Source organism: Homalodisca vitripennis, chromosome X, assembly GCF_021130785.1.
Source record: "Homalodisca vitripennis isolate AUS2020 chromosome X, UT_GWSS_2.1, whole genome shotgun sequence".
Taxonomy (NCBI): domain Eukaryota; kingdom Metazoa; phylum Arthropoda; class Insecta; order Hemiptera; family Cicadellidae; genus Homalodisca; species Homalodisca vitripennis.
In genome coordinates, this window is record NC_060215.1 from 13,968,534 (window position 1) to 13,982,789 (window position 14,256).

A 14,256-nucleotide genomic window follows, 5' to 3' on the forward strand; every position below is an offset into this window, starting at 1 on the left:
TTTAGTTCACCACTATGATAAGTGCCTAAATATGGTGACTATGTTAAAAAATAATTTAACCCAGCAGGGATCACTTCTGGCTGGTTTATACCTTCCAGTTGAACCTACCACTAGGCACAGCAAAAACCGATGTGTCACTTAAATCTGAGCAACGTTATGGATGTTCAGGAGCGGCACATCACTAACCGCAAATGTTGAGATTCTGGGGTGCAAGGGTAATTCGATAGGTCTAGTCTACTGCGGGAGATGACTGTTGGAGTTGTTGGGTGTTCGTTCCTTAAGTACCAGAAGTTCTTGCTAGCCTCAACAAGGGTGTGCCACCCCGCTGCCTGCTTTGACTGGAGAGGCTGGTTCAGAGCTGGCCCCTCCTTCTTCTTGGGGACATAACTATGAGATTAGTGCCCTAATTCTTCTCCATGGATCTCGATAGGAGGGGAGACCTTACCTATCCCAAATATCCTGTCCGGAAGATTTAAGCAGCGCTAAGGTCCTTATAGGACTAAGTGAAATTTATAAGCTTCTTGTCCTAAGAGAACATGTTAAAAAGTAGTATTTAAGAGTCACTTTCAAACGTATATAATACAATGTTTTTTCTTGTACTTTGTTTTTTATTTATATAAAAATGTAATCTATTTTCTGGATATCGTATTATTGTTTGTATAATATCACAATTGCTGAATAAAATCAAATTGTACAAACAAATTGTACTGTACATAAAAGTCCAATAACACTAATAAACCATTAGTGCCGATGACAATCAGTTCATACAACTTGTCAGTAAGTTAGCTTTACTGTATTATCGAGATAAATAAATGCATCAACTTGGTAATTTCCAACTCAATATCGAGCAGAAAATCTATAAAACCGGTGAAAATCTGAGTCAGCTGATTTATATGATACTCAAGCCAGAAACAACTTATAAAAACAAAAGTCTTAACTAGCGAACACCACCGCAAAAACAAAAACATCTACATGATGTCAACATGGCATTGTCAGTAGAAGCTCACAGAATACTTTAATTAAGGGCTCTGTTGGACATAAGAATTCTACGAAGGATAGCCTTTGAGTGCAAACAAATGAGTCAACTTGCTTTATAGTAAACTGTTTATAATACTTGATTACCAGAATACATCAATAAAAAATACTGTATAACTTTACAAGGTAGGGATTACTATTATTAAACAATATATGATATATTAAATATGATAATAATATAACTAAATGTAAACCAATCACAGTAATATGACAATAATATCAATTTACAATAATGATTGTACACATTTTGAAACCACATCATATATACGTATAACGTTATAAATGTAAATAATTCATAATAAAGAAAAACTTTGGTTTAAATGGATGACAATACAAGGTTGTAAAATAAAACACTATGAAAACCTAACAAAGATCATAAATAAATAATATAACCATCATCATAAACGTAACAAATGAATATTGGTATAAACTGAAAATAATTGTAATGAAGTAAATTGATCTTATTTCGTGGATAACAAGGACATTTCAGCCTGTTAAATTGCGTTTGTATTTTCTTAATTGCAATAATAAGTATTCCAATTTGTCAGCCACTACAGCTCTTGCATGTTTGCCAGTGTATATAAACACAATTAAATGCTCACGAACGAAAATAAGTAAGTGTATATTCCTTCATCATAAACTAATTTGTCTTTGTACAAAATAGCCAACTTAAAAAAAATAGTGGTTGACAAAATTGTAGTTTTCAGTTGTGAAATTAAATCAGTCAAACATAATATTTTCGGGAGGATACAAAAAAAATACAACTGTTGATTTTCATATCATAAAGTAGCCTTACTCGTTGATATATTTCCTTTATAAACATTTTCAGTAATTAACTTAAATAAAATAATTTATTCTTATTCACTTCCAATATTCACGATTCCCACATTGTTCCCTATAACCACTGTACGACAAGACAATTGACCAAATGTATTTCAGAATGGATAGTACATACATGCTGAGAGTGATGGAACTGTGTTGCCTTGACTGGCATGCATGTTAACTATCTCGTACTTTAGCGTCTCTAAGACGTCACAGCTATTACAACTACGTTTTGTAGCTATACACTCTGGCCACCACTCTGCTCCAAATCTTAGTCATTTAAAACCATTTCACAAAAAGTAAATTTAGATAAGATTTTACAATTAACTATAAAAAATGACATACAGTTTCATGCTTCATTATTTACTGAATGAAATGCTACCAGCCACATTGATAAAATTATAATAATATTTAATATTGATCAAATATTTGTGTAGATTTCCCTATTGCAACACATAGACTGTCTAGCACCTTAAATAGAAAAAATAAAATGGAAGTTTGAGTAAAATAGATTAAAACATAATTCAGTTGTCTTAGTTACAATACTTGTGTTGTTGTGTTGTGAACAGGTGTTGATTATGTAGGAATATTCATATTTTAAGTAAAAACATAATTTTTGAACATATTTATGGAATTAAGGATTCAAATCTGAATAATATTCACTCAAGTTCAGTAATACACAAAGTTTGTGAAATGAAAAAATGTATCTGGTTGGCTTTGTTTTTTTACAAAAGTTTCATTGATTATAAATTAAATTAACCTCTTAAAAAAGCAAACTGGGATTTCTCCAAACTTTTGCCCGACCTTTACCATCTATCGACGATGTTAACAATGCAATCATATTAAATCTTTATACAACTTTAAACACTAATATAAAAATTAAGTAAATATAAAAAATTGATATGGAATTAAGTGTAACGCAAAACGAAGGCCGGATGTTTGGGATGTTGCTGAGCATGTTCACGTGTATCTCGCCCATGGGCTGCCTTTTTCACTACACAGCATCCTCCTGTTTTCCGATGACGAGCGTCAAAACTTGAGATCCTTGATCGCTTGCGGTAGATCTGGTAACTTCATGTCTTTCAGTTGCTGGGACAGGTTGATACTCTTTACTGCAGACACAGCCCTTGCCGCTGCCAACCCTGACTGCAATGTCAACCAGTATGTTAGGCCATTTTTACAACTGTAATGTAGTCTACAGTAGTGTTAGATTTAACTGTGGGTTTAAATAATCAATTTTGGGGGAGCAGATCAATCAAAGTGACCAGGAGGGTTAGTCAAGTAAAGAAGTATGCTGCAAAGTGCACTTCAAGAGCTTCATTCATTACAAAATGGTGGCAGTTCAAATATTTTGAAAGTAAACTATATATAAACTTAGCAGAAAATTCAAATGTTGCTGTGAAGTTTTAATGTGGTGTAATCAAGTGTGAAGTTTTATAGCTTTAACTGATATGTAAGCCATTCTTTGAACATAAAATCAGTATTGAAACTTTCAAGTGACGCCATTTTGTTTAGGATTAACCTTTTGAGGTCTAATTTATGGCACTAATTAAGACCTTTAAAATGGTATGCACATTGACCTATGCTTACATTTAAGATTTTCCACAGACTCCATATGGGCTATCTCCCTGAGATAGTGAAGAGCTACCGATTGCATCAAAAAGTTCAATTTGAATCGCTATGTCACTGTACAAAGTTTTATGTTTGTACGTTTCCGAGTACAGAAGATATTAGACCAATATAAGACTTTCCAGCACCGCTGAACTGTTTCAGTTAGGGACAGATGCAGTAAAGAACAGTAACAGTTTTCGTGTTGATTTAATTTCTATTACTTTCCTAAATAGCACAAACTATATTTTATACTTACTTCTTGTTTTTCCATTTTATTTTGGTCTTCAATCCTGGACAATATTTCTGTCATGTTTGTTTCCAGGACCATTCCACCCATCACTAATTCATTTAGAATGTAGTGAACCTGATAAAAAGAATACATGAAATGAAAGTGGCAAAATTAAAACTCCATACACCCATGCTGAAATATTCGTGAATGGACATAACCACTCTTCATAAAATCTGTTGAAAACAATGTATGATGTTGCCACCAGTTATGTCATGCCCCCATAATACCATTCAGACCATGAATTTCACAAAGTTAAATCTGTTGCCTCAAGAAGTATCCCACAACATGTAAATAGCATTCAAAGCATGGTACTAACTAAAAAGAATATCGAACCTCTCTCTGTATTTTTGGAGGGTCTTTTTATTGGTCATCCTTGCTTAGTGAATATACTGAAAGAAATTCTGCAACACTATTTACTAAGATTAGTAAGGTTATTCTGAATAGTTTAAATCATTAAGTTGTTTCAAAGGTACATAAAAAAGAACAGAACACAAATGTTAAGCTGCCTGGGAGGTAATCAGATACAATACAGCAAATAAAGATCAAGATATTTATAACATTGAGCCTGATGCGTTTAATTCATTTGTCTTGAATTGGAAGAATAAATCAAAAATAAGGTTGTTAATCCCAGTTTTACTTTTTAGGATTTTATAGATTTAAGCTCTAATGATGGTTTAATTCTCTTTAAGTGGTCAACTACAACTACAAATGATGTTCTAAATGCTGTCAAGGGAATGAGTAGTTCTGATAGTGTGATAGTCTAGACATAAACTAACAATTTACTGAAAAGTAATATTGGTGGCGTGGTTGAACCACTGGCAATCTCCAAGAATCATATGCTTCATGACGGTACTTCCCCCTATCAACTTAAAATGTCAAGAGTACATCCAATTTTTAAAAGGGGCCCTAAGGACCAACCTCAAAGCCACCGCCCAATTTCTGTACTTCCTGTACTAGGTACATTAATTGAATTATTAGTTTGTAAGAAAATTACCTCTTTCTGGGAAAGTAATAACCTTTTAAATCCTTCACAATTTGGGTTTTATAAAGTATGAATCAGTGTTAAACGCATTAGATCAGCTGATTAGTCAAATTCACTCATCTTTTGAGGATAAAGGATTTGCTCAGGATACTTTCTGCTGATCTGAGAAGAGCCTCTTATTTTGTTGATAGTAAAATTCTTATTTCTAAATTAAAACATCATGGATTTTCTGGGCCTAATCTAAATTTCTTTGAATTGTATCTAAATAATCGTGAGAAATTGGTTCATAGTAATGGTCGGAAGAAGCGCTTGTGGAGTGGCGAGTTCCACAGAGCTTCAGCCTAGGTCCCCACTCTTTTTATAAACTCAAAAATCATATTATCAAATTCAAAGTATTTTATTGCACATTGACATTTTGAATAATTACATAAGTAATACAAACAGGTGCATGGTCAAATTTTTTTAAAAGCATAACTAAAATACAAGCGTTGCAGTATGTACTGCATGAATTGTCTATATAGTATTATGTCTATAAAGAATAATAAATCATCCTTATTTTACATAGACTGAAGTGATAATATGGTGTAATAATGAATAATTGAATGAGCTAGGATTTTAAAATTGATTAGTTATATTATTTGAAAAATCTTTCTGCATTTCATTTACACTGTAATAAGCCTTTTCCATGAGGATGTTTTTGATATTATTTTGAAAATTATTATTTTTAACCTCTTTTAGTGATAAAGGTAAACAATTATATAACCCAATTCTCATATATAGTGGACCTTTTTCAAATAAAGAAAATTTATGGATTAGAAAGACAAGAAGAATTTTGTGTCTAGCATCATGATTATGCTGATTTTTGTATTGGTCAAAGGTGTTTAGATTTTTATGGACTAAGTTCAACAATTCAAAAATATATAAACCTGGTAGTGTGAGTATTTTAGATTTGTTTAAATAGTGGTCAGCAGATCTCTCTCTAAAGTTTGCACCAACCATTGCTTTCGGAACAGCTTATTGGGCTATGAATACTTTTTCAAAATCAGGAGACGAACCCCAGATTACAATACCGTATTTCAGAATCGATTGTACATAGGCATAGTATGCAATTTTACAAGTAGAAAAATATACTGAATCTGCTAATATTTCATTGCAAAAGCGAAAAGAGCTTAGTTTGTTTACTAGATAATTAACATGAAATTTTCAGTTTAAATTTTTATCAACTTTCAGTCCTCAAAATGTATGTGAACCGACTAGGTTTAATCTGCTGCATCTGCTATTATATGCAGATGATACTACACTTTGTAATGTCAGTCAGAGTGTGCATGATCTGGAACTGTTAGCAAATGATACATTGGAAAATGCATCAATTTGGTTTTATGCAAATGGTTTTTTACTAAATAAGGATAAAAAAAGTTATTTACTCTTAGGTATAATCTTTGTTCATTGGATGAAGGCTTTTCATCCAATTTACATGAGTACCCTGACATCAGTAGGGCCCCATACACCCATGCTGAGCTGAGACGTCACTGAAAGCAACATAACTAATCACTAATTCATTCCGTATGTATTGAATCTGATGAAAACAACTTAGATTGCCATGAGTATGGATTGCTATAAGTTCTCACTTAATGCCTAAAGTAAATTCTCCTGTTATTAGAAGCTCCCCTAAACAAAACCTTTCTCCACACACACACTAGCCATACATTATTGCTGTAAGTTAGTGTCCAAAACTTAAGTAATCGTTTTTGTACAAGCGATACGTTTAAAAAAGAACAGTGACCAGTAATGTTTACTCAATATTTACCTTGTCCACGTGGAATATGAGATCTAGTTCACATACATTCTCAAAGCACTTGTCTAGTGTCTCGACAAATACTTGAATTAGATCAAGTATTCCAAGCTCAGATTCAGACGAATCCACGCAGAAAACAAAGTACAGTGTGGCATAGTGGCGGTAGATCAACTTGTAATCAGATCCCCCAATGAGGCTGAAACAGAGAATGTAATTCTGGAGGAATCATTTTTACTTAGGTAGTCATAGATGATATTATTCACATGTAGAAATAAATCCCTTTGCCGCAATACTCAAAACATTTTTGGTTTCACAACAATTTAAAAACTTTAAAAAAATTAAATACTAAACGTGTAAGAAGATGTATGCTTATTCTTCCTATACCTGGATGAGAGAACACTGAACTAAATAGCTGATAACTATTAATACCATATGTGCATTGTTTATATAGTACTATAATCGCTTAATATAATCGTATTTTATACATAAATTGATTTTACATTAAAAAAAAACCCATGATACCACAGTGGTGTCATCGATACACACAAACACACACCACAATGCAGTGCCAGACGATCTGTCATTAACAGTGTCAATCGATTTGTGTTGCTCTTTGGTGAATTAGCTTTATCATACTGTATTATCAAGATAAATAAATGCATTGTCCCAGTAATCCATCACTCAAAAATAAGTGAAACATCTGAGAAACCGGTGGTAATCCGAGTCAGCTGATTTGCGGCATCTATTCTTATCTGAAACTATAATTCTTTTAGTCTTAGAGTAATTTATATTAACCTGAATCAGTTTGATATTCTTGGATAACTAAATACACAGGTTTTGTAACAAAGAGTGGGCTATAATATTAAATAATTAAAATGTCTGCCACATACAAAAAGGGAATCATCATTACTAGGCATGCATCAAGTTCATAGCATCACTACGACATGACTAGGACTGAACATGGTAAAAACGTGTAGTATTATTATTAGTGCATTGGAACCAGATATTGACACTGTTACAATAATAGCCAAAAAGTAAATTATTGTCTAAAACTACATAAAGAATGGTCAGAATTGAGAAATCGAAATGTACTTTAAAACTACAACTGATGAGTGGGCCTACATGATTTTTTTTTGCTTACATAAATTGGAAAAAAAACCCAAAGATTCATCAACCACTGTCAAGCTTAATGTTATGAATGTTAAAATGAATTATTTTGTAAATTCTAACAATTTAACCACATATTCCACAAAAACAATAATTAAAATACCTCCGCATCATATGGTTGAATCATACAAATTATAGATAATGAGTGATTACATTGTCATAGGTAATCACTCATTCGTGTGTTCTCTTTTATAATTAATTCATATATAGCTGACCTCTATGTACCTGTCCACAAACACGCATGGGACTTTCACAAATCTGTTCAAATCTAAGTTACCATTGTTTACTTGTGGAGAGTGTTTTTGTGTCTGTAAGTTAACCTTATCGATTTAAAAAAATGGAAATTAGTGGGCAACGATCAAATATTAAATTTTGTGCTTTGCTTCAAAAGTCACCTAGTGTGGCTCCTGAGTTGTTAATTCTTGCTTATGGTGATCATGCAGAATACGGTCAAGGTTACGAATGGCACAAACATGTTTTTGTGAAGGTCGCATAGACATTGAAGATGACCCTCATAGTGGACAACCTTGAACTGCAACCAGTGATGAAAACATTGAGTGAATACGGCAAGTTGTAAGAGCAACAAGAGACTAATGATTGATGAAATTGTGTTTGAGGTAAATTTAGGACATGGTAATAATGTCCATAGCATCCTTCATGACATTAGAACTTGTATGTTTGTAAATGGTTCTAAAAATGCTGACTGATTCAAAGGAAATCGCATATGATTGGCTGGGGAGTTAATTGATATAGTAGATGCAGATCCGGATTTAAAAAAAGTAACTGGTAACAAAACATGGTATTTTTCTATGACCCTTTAACAAAACATCAGTTCTCTAAATGGAAAACAAAAACATCTCCAACAAAAGAAAAATTTAGCTTGGATAAAAGCAAGGGATAAGTTATGCTGGAAGTGATTTTTGACTACAAAGGTTTAATTCACTACAAGTTCATTCCAGAGGGACAAATAGTGACCATAGAACTTTATATGGAAATTCTTAAGCGCTTCAAAAATCCCAATACAAATTGGTTTACCACTCTAGAACATCCGCCCGACTCGCCTGACCTGAAGCCAGGTGATTTCTTCCTGTCCCCGTGTTTGAAAAAAACCGTTGAAGAGAAAACAATTTGCAGATGATGAGACTGTCAAGGAAATGGTGACAAAAACAGTTAAAGAACTTTCACATAATAATTTCCAAAAGTGTTTTGAACAGCTTTATAAATGTTGAGGAAAGTTTGTTGTTGTAGGAGGAGAGTATTTTAAGGAAAATAGATTTGTATTGTTTATACCTTGTACATACATGTACTTTAATAGGTCAAAAGTCATTTACACATGTAATTAATTACTATTTTTTGTAAATTACAATTAATGCTAAGTTCCTAGTGTACAAATCACTTGTTTTGGCCACCAAATGGTATTAAAACCATTAATGTAGATGAAATTGTTGTTTCAAAACACAAAATGAACATCAATGGACTATATGGTATTAAAATATTAAATCCCATCTTAGTCAGAATTATTCCAAATGCTCACAGTACCATTTGACCACATTAATCTATTCATTGTGCTGAGACAAAGAATACAATACGAGATGCAAAATACTACGTTTTCCATCTAGTAATTTGTTATTTTCCAGTATTGCAACCCCAATTTTTCAGCCATTTTCAACTTACCAATTTTTCCCTAAAAGTTCATTTACCATTTAAATGTTTTCCAAGATTTTTATTGATATATTTGAATTATCTCATTTGTTTTGTTTGGTGTGCGTAAAGAGAGGGTTATCCCTTTTATGACGATTAGGTTCTTTGTGAAGGGGTGTTTGGGTAGCTGTAAAAGATTAATATTATAATACAAATCAAAATTATATGTCTCTAGTGATGTGGAATACAAACAGCCTCAGCATTCCAGAATTAACCACCCTCCATGACTTTATCGACAAGCAAATTAACCCTATCTTACCTTCCTCCTTCAAGGAAATTACAAACGTTATCATCTCTCTTTGATACAAGTTGGAATGTTTCTTTGATGATCTGCTGCTGCATGTCTTCATTCTGCAATTTATAAGTACAATTCAGACAAACATCATTGACTCGGAATAAATACAACTTACTTTTCTTACGCCTATTTAAATAGTAAATATATCTACTATTTCTGCATCTCACATAGTATTTCTGATCATTAATATTAATTTATCTTTAGTTAAGATAAATTTATCTCCTGAATTAGGACGTATTAAATTCTAATATGAGCCAGAATTTAACGCAAGCTGTTCTTCAAACAGTTACGTAACGAGAAACGCTTATGAAATACAGGCGTTTTTATTATAATAAAGTCAAGGTCAGTGGGCTGAATATAAAGCTGCTCTGTCTGATAACAATAAAGATCTATGCAAGTATAAACACAGGGCATGGAGAGACTTCTGCAACAGGATAGAATAGACCCCTGAAATGTAGAACGAACAGACTGCAGAAAGTCCTTAAAAGAGACCATACCAATCCTATTGGTCTCTTGAGACTAATGATTTCCTTATGAAAGGATACATAGACACTATCAACTTCTTCTTAGCAACCCACTTTCTGATCCTTCTGAGTACCACAGTAGTTTCTCCCTTTGAAGATCTAATGCCTCGATCTACTAGTTGGAACATATACTACATACTAGTTGGGTGCATATCGGTTTGAAAAAGGTGTATATCGGTTTAAAAATCAGATCATATCGGTTTCGGATCCGGACTTAAAAAAAGTCGGGAGTTGGAATAATTTTGTGACATTGAAATCCGGCCTGAGAAAATCGTAATATTTTCATAAAAAAAAGGCCGAACACCGGGTCATAAAGACTCTGTATTCGGCCTGAACGGTGTATACTGCATAGTTGGGAAGTTGTTCATTACATGTAAAGTGCGCTAGGCAGTGAACTGCTTCAAATTATTCAAGTGTCCTGGAGGAATGGGATCTTGCCAGCCTTTCTGTAGCAAGTACTTGATTTTATTTTACTACCCTTGTTAGATGTCTTCAAGTTAAGCTTTTTCTGGGACATATTCCACTACAGTGAAGGGGGGGTGAAAGTAATTTTCATTCCCAAGGTTGGTTCTTACTCCGTGGATGAGCCAAAATCGTATCGCCCTATAAGTTTAACAGTTTTTCTACTAAATACTATGGAAAAGATTGTTGATAGGTATTAAGAATGAAGTTCTAGCTAACTTAACTCTACATCCTGAACATATATGTCTATTAATATGGGAAGTCCATGACTCAGGTCCTCTGTAGCTTGGTTACAAGGATTGAGAAGTCACTGGTGAACAAGGAAGTACCTCTCTGTGTATTTATGAACATTGCATTTGACAACACCTCTATATACTCAATTTAAAGAGCAGCATTTAGGAAGGCCATAGATCTCGTCACTCTTTTTGTGAATCAGGTTGATGTTCTGTCGTAGAATAATAGCTAGGCACAGTGGAGTCTTTTATTGTGAACGCAGCTACAGTCTGTCCTCAATGCGTTCTATCACCTCTATTGTGGTGCCTGGTTGTCTATGGACTACTGACTAGCTTCAGCAATGAAGGTTTTGAAGTACAGGGTTATGCAGATAACCTTAAAGTCATGCAAAGAGCCTTGAATGTGGTATAGAAGTGAGTGGTGTTGTTAACCTTCCAAAACCACCAGAGTTCCTTTCATCCAAAGGAGAAAGCTTAATTTACAGCCTCTGTCCTCAGCGGGTACTAGTATAACCCACTCAAGAAGTTAAATATCTCAGCGTGGAACTCAATACAAAGCTGACCTTGAGCCCACATTTTATTTGAATTCACTACTGTGTTGGTTGTGCAGTAATCCCTCTCCATATTAACAGAGTTCTGAAGTAGGACCTGGGGTGTGCAGCTTAAGATAATTGTCTGGCTCTACAAGACCATCATTATGCGCAATGTACATTATGCATTATGCACAAGACCAATGGCGCAGTGTAGTGGGTACGGCGGTTATCGCAAGATAACCAGATCAAGCAACGTCGAGCGTGGCCGCTGCTTGGATAGGTGACCGCTGAGCGATCTTGTCCTTGCAAGCGGCCCGCCTGCCCGGCCATTGGTGGTGGTTCGGAAGTCACCTTTAAGCCGTTGGTCCCCAGGTTAAATGTTCGAGAGGGCTTCTTAGCCCTAACTTCGCCTGATAAAATAAGACATTCTTTACTTTTTTTTTTTTTTTATTATGCCAATAATTGTCTACTGCTGTCTTAACTGGTGGCCAAAGGTGGAGCAAAAAAGCAGCAATGGCAGGTTTACATGGCGTTCAGCACCTGTATTATCTCTGCATTAGTAGAGCCATGTGCTCTAGTTCAACAGTAACTCTTAGCTGCCTCCCTTTCACCTTTACATGAAGGGCGAGGCAACTCTTCATGCTGTAAGACTTTTCAAAGGACGATGCCTTTCAACTGGGTTCATCAAGAACTTTAAGATGAACTGGGTTAAGTCACACTAGACCCACGGGATGTAATGGAAAGGAATATTTTCTTGCCCAATTGTATCTAAGAATCATAAAACCCAACTATTTTAGGCAAAAAGAGGATAATAAGCACATTTGAAGTACACAAAGATTTTAATTTCCATTATGAAGTACAAAACATTCTGACACGACAATAGTAATCTACTTTCAAGTGCACTCACGACAATAACTTATATATATATATATACACACACACATACATATATATATATATATATATATATATATACATGTATTGAATATAAATAAATATATATATATATATATATACATGTATTGAATATAAATAAATATATATATATATATATATACATGTATTGAATATAAATAAATATATTCAATATGCACAAAAACATCACTCACTAGTCGCTAGAAACAAAAAAAGAGAAAGAACAGCTTCTGCCTCTAAAATTTAACTATGGAATAAAATGTAACCAACCACAAAACGCAAAAAAATTAATTTAACACCAAAATGCCCAAAGAAATTGTGCATTGGCAAATAAGACTGAAGTAACAGAGGGAAAAAACAATCAATAAACTTCACCGTAGAGAAAGAAACTGTGGCCAATATAACTAAAAATGGGTGAAAGTACTCAAAAACTCTTAAATTACCCTCAAACGAAGTTGGACAGACCTACCCTCCACACTTTCCACACTACAATTCCCGGCCCTTTTTTCATGTGAATGCTCATAAACCTGTTATCCCCTCCTCTTATACCTAAACCTTCTCAGTTTGTATCTTTCTCCACCTAGAAACTGAATTACTACTGTGTAATTCAGTTAACAGTTTTTGTGCAGTATATGGTGTGTTCGTGCCTAAAAATCCTTTCCGGAAATGAAAGTTTACGGTTTAAAAAAATATTAACATGGCTTTAGATTTTTTCAGATAATGTGGCTAGAGTAAATACTATCCTAGTTTTTTTTCTCAGGCGCACAGTACAGAAATAATACTTGAAAACGACTTACAATATACTGTATACCATGTGTATTTATCTTACTCCTCTTCTACATGGTGCGATTATCCTATTTATTTATACACCAAAAATGAAACATGCTTGTAAATAATAAATTATATAGCCAACCAACGCCAATGAAGTTTCAAAATCTCTTATTCACATTAACAGGCCTACAACTTTTCCTCAAAATAGTTTTTTTTTTTAGTAAGTATGTTAGCTTTTCAAAGACTAATGTATATGGTCAGGCCTCTGAGATCTAATTGGTAGATCCAAAATCTCACCGCCTTGGGTTTCCAAAGAACAGACTGATAGATTTATGTTTATATCACATTTCCTATGAAAAACGATTAAGCTCATATAGTTCATTCATTTATTGTGCTATACTATTTGGTAAAGAGCATGCCACAATCATAATCAAAGTCAATATGGCCTAATTATGAATGTGTTACAGAAATTACATATACTATATAGGCTAGGTATTGAGATGAACATATCATAAAAATTATACATACAGAAAACATTGCATTTTTACCTTAAAGCTTAACACATACATTCTTCATTGCTTATATTTTTCCTAATTAAATTAAATCTGTGACCACTTAAAATATTGAAAATGTTTAGGTATACTATGATTGATACTTGTATCCACAAGTATGTATTGTACTTACGAAATATTGATAAAATTTGGAGAGCCTTGGTTTACCATGATTGTTGAAAACCAGTATTGCTTTGATCATATTAAATTCAAAACAAACAGTATTACACAAACGAACAGTAAAAACTACTTTAACCTAATAAATGGATTGATATGGACCAACCACCATCCCTCCTCATGACATAATCCACAACAACAACACGAATGGTTAGTGATTATACACTTCAGATTGTTTTAATTTTCAAAAGTACCTAATACACAAAGTCGCTAATATGCTATTCAACCTAATACTAAGACTAAAATTTCAAGGTAATATGATGTAGCGTTTCTTGTATATAAATATTTAATGTTGCATTAACTCATTAGTTATACATTCTTTGGATAGTTCTTTAGCCGCTCGCTCTTATTCAATAAAGTTTTAAGACATTGGCAGTATGAATTTGTGCTATT

At 33.5% G+C, this 14,256-nt stretch overlaps 1 protein-coding gene across 1 annotated transcript; it reads right to left on the reverse strand.

Annotated features, from left to right (window-relative positions):
• Nucleotides 1-2,461: 2,461 nt before the first annotated feature.
• Nucleotides 2,462-14,010, reverse strand: LOC124368706 (AP-3 complex subunit sigma-2). The gene is made up of 5 exons (XM_046826008.1): nt 13,820-14,010; nt 9,662-9,753; nt 6,547-6,730; nt 3,725-3,832; nt 2,462-3,003 (listed from the first exon to the last, which is right to left on the reverse strand). Exons 1-5 carry the CDS (start codon nt 13,886-13,888, stop codon nt 2,887-2,889), a joined length of 570 nt encoding a protein of 189 aa, XP_046681964.1. The 5' UTR covers nt 13,889-14,010; the 3' UTR covers nt 2,462-2,886.
• Between the last annotated feature and the right edge of the window lie 246 nt (nt 14,011-14,256).